The sequence below is a fragment of the Colobus angolensis genome, unplaced genomic scaffold (assembly GCF_000951035.1).
Source record: "Colobus angolensis palliatus isolate OR3802 unplaced genomic scaffold, Cang.pa_1.0 Scaffold13, whole genome shotgun sequence".
Lineage (NCBI taxonomy): Eukaryota > Metazoa > Chordata > Mammalia > Primates > Cercopithecidae > Colobus > Colobus angolensis.
The window spans coordinates 23,813,945-23,820,554 of NW_012114252.1; the positions used below are offsets into that span (position 1 = coordinate 23,813,945).

At 47.4% G+C, this 6,610-nt stretch overlaps 1 protein-coding gene across 1 annotated transcript in view; it reads left to right on the forward strand.

The window, feature by feature from the left end:
* The window catches only part of TMCO3 (transmembrane and coiled-coil domains 3), a 58,479-nt gene that overhangs the window by 19,282 nt on the left and 32,587 nt on the right, over nucleotides 1-6,610 (forward strand). The window contains exon 7 of the mRNA XM_011933926.1: nucleotides 1,073-1,259. Within this exon, the coding sequence (XP_011789316.1) occupies nucleotides 1,073-1,259 (187 nt within the window). The remainder of the gene's footprint in view (nucleotides 1-1,072; nucleotides 1,260-6,610) is intronic.

The window sequence follows — 6,610 nt, forward strand, 5'->3', positions numbered from 1 at the left end:
CCCCGGAGCTGCCTGTATACATTGGGGCCAGTGGGCTTGGCGGGTGCGTCCCCCGGAGCCGCCTGTATACATTGGGGCCGGCGGGCTTGGTGGGTGGGCCTCCCGGAGCCGTCTGTATACATATTGGGGCCGGCGGGCTTGGTGGGTGCGCCCCCCGGAGCCGCCTGTGTATATTGGGGCCAGCAGGCTTGGCGGGTCGCCCCCCGGAGCCGCCTGTATACATTGGGGCCAGTGGGCTTGGCGGGTGGGCCTCCCGGAGCTGCCTGTATACATTGGGGCTGGCAGGCTCCTTGGGTGGGCCCCCCGGAACCGCCTGTGTCCAGCTGCTCCACGGTGCCTATGTTTAGCCACACAGCCCCTGCATCCCTTCCTTCTAGGACCCCCCCACCCCAACTTTCACTTTCCATAGAAGGCCTGGAATCAGGGAATTGATGCTTATTTTAACTGGGACCATGCAGTGAGGACAAAACAATATGAATGAGCACTTCAAGTGGGGTAGGAGGAGTTCCGGGTTAATTTCTTTGGTTGATGTATCATATTTATGTTTTTATAAATAGGTAGCTTTTATTATTTTAGGATCGAAATGTGCTTTCTTCTCCCTTCCTGTCTCATGTAACACAGTGCCGAGTGTACCCTGAGGCACCTGAAAGAGCCGCTTTGGTTGCCGAGCCACAGTGCCTGGGTTCACTTCCTGGCTCCAACATTCACTGGCCATGTGACCTTGGGCGAGTCACTTAACCTGTGTGTGCCTCAGTGTTTTCATCTAAAAGTAGGGGAAATTGTCATCTTGAGCTCAGGTTGTTCTGAGGGTTAGGTTTTATTTACACTCATGGGGAGAGAGTGGGTGTGCGTGTATTGTGTGTGTGCAGCCCTGTGGCAGTGCCTGGCACAGAGGAAGCCTTGTGTGAGTATTCACCGTGTTCAGCTGGTGACGCTGGATATGTGACCCAGCGTTGCCTCACAAAAGCTCAGCTCTGCCTCCTTTCCTGGGTGCAGAAATGCGTGAAGTTTGTGTGGTGTGGTCATCGCCTGTTGTCACTAAAAGCGTGTGAATCACTGTGTTCTCTTGAAGGTGTGGAAGGTTTCCTTACAAGGGCCGTGTTACATGACTCTGTTGATGATTGCATTTGGCTTGCTGTGGGGGCATCTCTTGCGGATCAAACCCACGCAGAGCGTCTTCATTTCCACCTGTCTGTCCTTGTCGAGCACACCCCTCGTGTCCAGGTTCCTCGTGGGCAGCGCTCGGGCTGACAAAGAAGGTAGGTGACGGCGTGTTCCGAGTGCGTGTCTGACTCATGCTCGTGTGTAGGTAACTTTTGGATTCACAGTTGAGGGCCTGTGAGGAAAAACTGCAAGTCTTAACTTCCCCTCTGAGGACTTTCCGAACAATTGTGGATGTCAGGGCTTACATTCCGTAAGGAACTGATGTCCCTGTGAACTCAGGTCCTCCCAACCTCCACTTCTCCACTTGATTAAGAAAAAATGAGGGCCAGAGAGAACTTGGACCAAGATTTTGAAAAACCAGTCAGCACTGGAAAATGACCTGTGGAATTGGTGGATTTTAGGAAGTTGCATATGTTTTGCTGCTTTAATTCTAGCAGGCACTGGGGACTGACACACTTTTGATGCTTTCTTCCTGTGAAACCAAGGTGCTTCGGTAACTGAAGGTGTTCCTGACTCTCTCGCTTTGGCCTTAGTTTCATCGTGTGTATGAAACATTGGCACCTCTAAGTCGTGACTGTTAGTGGAAGCTGACTTGCTCAGAAGCCTTGGCAGGACCATGTCCCTTTGCAGTAAGGCTTGGCAGGTTGCTGTTTCTGACAGCCTGCTTACCCACTGGGTAAGCCATCACCGTTTTGCACTTATTTTTTAAAAGTCAGTAAAATACAGGGTCAAAATGCCACAGTCACTTCACTATGACGTTCACCCTGCACAGAGCACACAAGCATAGAAGAGAAAATACAAAAAGAGAAAACCACAGAGGTGTGTCTGACCTCTCCTGTAAACCAACAGGCTCTGTGCCGGCAGCTGAGAGGCTGAGCAGAGCTGGCCTGGGCCGCCGAGCCGGGTGCTGGAGCATGTGGAACCCACACGTGCCCTCACTGTGGGACCGGCAGTTGGGAAGCGTCCCTCTGTGAAAGGAAGCAAGGAAAACTTTTTAAAAATCTGCAGCCTTCCGCTGGGCCTGAGGCACCAGTAGGACACGGACGCAGCCTCCCTGCTAGACGCTGGACGGGCGGCCCCAGCCACGGGCCTCCTCAGTGCCAGTCCCAGCATCCCTGTGGGCCGGTTCTAGGGTCAGCCCCATCGTGAGACTGGACAGAGGTGGAGGGTCGGGGGCCGAGTGAAATGAAAAAAGACCAAGTGGGGACCAGGAACGATGCATGAAAACAGCTCCTGGTTTAGTGGCCTGCACACGGGAACACCCACACCTGCAAAGAAATCTGTGGCTGGGGCCGGGCGCGGTGGCTCAAGCCTGTAATCCCCGCACTTTGGGAGGCCGAGACGGGCGGATCACGAGGTCAGGAGATCGAGACCATCCTGGCTAACATGGTGAAACCCCGTCTCTACTAAAAATACAAAAAATTAGCCGGGCGAGGTGGCGGGTGCCTGTAGTCCCAGCTACTCGGGGAGGCTGAGGCAGGAGAATGGCGGGAACCCGGGAGGCGGAGCTTGTAGTGAGCCGAGATCGCGCCACTGAACTCCAGCCTGGGCGACAGAGCGAGACTCCGTCTCAAAAAAAAAAAAAAAAAAAAAAGAAATCTGTGGCTGGAAAAGAGCTGACAGACTCAGCAGTCACCGGGTGAACTGCCCTTATGGACAGAAAAGCTTAATAAAGACTTCAAAATAAGTGGGCAGTATACACTCAGAGTCCCAGGGGCCAGGACTGGAGAGGGGAGAGGGTCAGTATATATAGACTCAGAGCCCCAGGTGCTAGGACTGGAAGGGGGCCAGAGTGTAGATGGAGAAGGTCAGTATATATAGACTTGGAGCCCCAGGGGCCGAAACTGGAAAGAGGACCTGGTAGGTTTTCAGAACTCAAGACAGGAGCCCACCTCCAGCACTGATGGGATAAAGGGAAAGGAGTCCACCCGGCACGTCATGTACCATAGCAGAGTGTGAAGTAGAAGGGAACGTCTGAACACTTGGCAGAAAAGACAGGTGGTCTAAAAAGGAACATCAAGTAAATGGGCTGATAGGACATGTCTCCTCGGCAACGTCAGATGGTGGGAGATAGTGGGTAGGTAACCCACACCCTGGGGAGACAAGTCATGCGTGCCCAGCGAAATTACCATCCAAGAATAGGGCGTGAAATGCAGGCATTTTTGATGTGCAGAGAACCCCAGAGCACCGCCCACCCCGCAGTCCCCACAGGGCCCGGACACAGGCCCTGCAGAGGCAGAGCTGGACGTGGAAACAGCAGGGAGACAGAGGGGTCTAGAGGTTGATAAATTTAGTCAGTTATGACTGTTAGAAAAGGAGGTATTTGAGTGTATTTTTTTAAAGGCCAGGCTAAAACTCTAGATAGTAAGAAGATAGGAGGGTTGCATGTTTGGGAGGTAGTTAGACTCAAGGACTTGGACACTGAAAGGAAATTTACAATTAGACTTGTTAAATGTGTAATATACCCACAGCACAGCTAGAAAATGTCATTTGAAAAAAAGCTTTGGGAATAAACTTCTCAAAAGAGAGCTGTGACCTTTGAGGATAGTCACAAATGGAGTGAATTCAGTTCATGGAGTTCATAAAAAGATTCCATTCATAAAGATGTCATTTCTCCCCAAATTTATAAACTCATAGCTGTTCCAATAAAAAAAATCTGGCAGGGTTTTTCATGAAACCGAAGAAACTGATCCTAAAATTCAGTAGGGACCAAAAGGCTAAGAGTAGCCAACATTAATTTGAGGTGAGGAGTCCCCCACCAGCTCTCACAACTGACGATGTCACAGCGGAGAGCAGCACCGCAGGCTGAAATGGAGCCGGGGAGTGGGGCCCACAGACCAGACACTGCAGAGAAGCTGAGGAGATTGACTCACCAGGAGTGGGAATTAGCTATCCAAACGGAAGAAAATAAAATTAGCTTGACTTTAGAACTACGAGAAGGAAATAGAAAATATCCTTGTAACCTCAGAGTAGAATTCCTTAAAATATAAAATGCAGAATTCAAAAGAGAAAATACCGATGCATATGACACATTTGACTTTGTAACTTTCTTTTTCATGCTGACCCCCTGTGGGGAAAACTGTAACTTTTATTGAAAGGCTTTTTTTTTTTTTTAATAAGCCACAGGCCAGAGGAAGATATTTCCTGTAGTTATTTATTTATTGTTTGTTTAGAGCAAAGGATTAATATTCAGAATGAATCAAGAATGTCTGTAAATCCAAACCAAAAAGTAACCTAATGGGAAAATAGGCAGAATATCTGAGCAAGTAACTTAACAGGAGAAGAAACCTAAATGATGAATAAACATGAAGATATGAGCCTCGCTAGTATTCGGAGATGCAGGCTGATGGGACTGAGATCGATGCCATCCACATGAGCTTGCTGCCAAGCTTTGTTTTAGACCAAGTCTTGCTGTCACCCAGGCTGGAGTGCAGTGGCTCGATCTTGGCTCACTGCAGCCCCGACCTCCTGGGCTCAAGCGATCCTCCCACCTCAACATCCTGAGTAGCTGGAATGACAGGTGTGTGCCACCATGCCTGGCTAAGTTTCTAGTTTTTTTGTAGAGATGGGGGTCTTGCTATGTTGCCCAGGCTGGTTTTGAACCCTGGCCTCAAGCAGTCCTCCTGCCTCAGCCTCCCAAAGCACTGGGATTGCAGGCATGAGCCACCACACCTGGCCCTAGCAAACATTTTTTAACCTGATGTACCGTTGGCAAGAATGTGGAGTGCCAAGATTAAGCGTTCTCCAGGGAATGTAAATTGATTCAGCCACTTTGGAGGATAATTTTGCAATCAGAAAATTCCATTTCTACATACATATCCTAGAAAATTCATGCAAATTATTATAATTCAAAACAGTATTATTTTTAATAGCAAAAAGTTGATCAACTGAATATTCAGTAACATGCTGGACAGTTAAGGTGTATTCATACCTTGGAATGCTGCAGAAGCAAATGCGAATGACTTTTATAGCATGGAGGGAAAGATACAAGATGTGGAATACAACATGTTTGTATGTGTAAAGTCTGAACTTTACATACATGCAAACTTCTACACTAAAAGCAAGAAGAAGTGTTTGAGAATGACAAATGAGGCTGAGTAGCTGTGCCAGAGAGGAGGAAGGTGTGCCATCAGAGAGGGACGCAGGGCAGTCAGCTGCTTGTGACATTTCTTTCAGAAGCTGAGTGATGGCTCTGGTTGTTCATGACATGCTTTGTACCTTTTTTCTTGATTCAAAGTATTTTATAATAATTGTTTTTAAAAACAAGGTAACTGGCTGGGCATGGTGGCTCACGCCGGTAATCCCAGCACTTTGGGAGGTCGAGGTGGGTGGATCACAAGGTCAAGAGATCGAGACCAGCCTGGCCAACATGGTGAAACCCCATCTCTACTAAAAATACAATAATTAACTGCACATGGTGGTGGGTGCCTGTAGTCCCGGCTACTCTGGAGGCTGAGGCAGGAGAATCGCTTGAACTCGGGAGGTGGAGGTTGCAGTGAGCTGAGATCATGCTACTGCACTCCAGTCTGGCAACAGAGCGAGACTCCATCTCAAAAAAACAAAAACAAAAGAAACATGACCACTAAAAAGTGGAAATGCAGTCTGTAACTTCCAAATGCTGCTGTTTTATTACTATAGTTTTTAGTAAGTTTTGAGACCAGGAAGTGTGAATCCTCCAACTTTGTTCAAGATTATTTTGGCTGTTTGGGGTCGCCTGAGATTCCGTATAAATTTTAGGATAGTGTTTTCTATTTCTTCAGAAAACATCGTTGGGATTCTGATAGGAATTGCATTGGATTTGTAGTCGTAATTTTGGTAGTATTGACATCTAAACAATATTAAATCTTCCAGTCCGTGAATACAAGATATTTTTCCATTTAAGCATGTCTTTCATTTCTTTTAGCCACGCGTTTGTTTTCAGTGTATAAGTGTTTTGCCTCCTTGGTTCACTCTGTCCTAAGTATTTTATTCTTTTTGATATGTTATAGATGGAATTGTTTTCTTAATCTCCTTTTCAGATTGTTCATTATTAGTATATAGAAATGCAGCTGACTTTTGTGTGTTTATTTTGTGCCCCGCACCTTTGTGAATTGGTTTATCCTAATAGATTTTTGTGTGTGAAATCTTTTGGATTTTCTACATATGAGATAATCTCCTCTGCTTACAGGATCATTAAATTTATTCTTTCCAATTTGTACACCAGCCTTGTCTCTTAGAGATGGACACTGAAATGTATGGTTAAGAGGATGACTGGGGTTTCCCTCAGGAGGGTAGGGTCGTCTACCTGATCATGGAAACTGGATTATCTGTTCCTTGAGATGCACTGTATTTTTCTTTCTACTTTTGCACGTGCTTGAAATTGTATTAGAAATTCCTATATATGTCCAGGCACGGTGGCTCACACCTGTAATCCCAGCACTTTGGGAGGCCAAGGCAGGTGGATCAC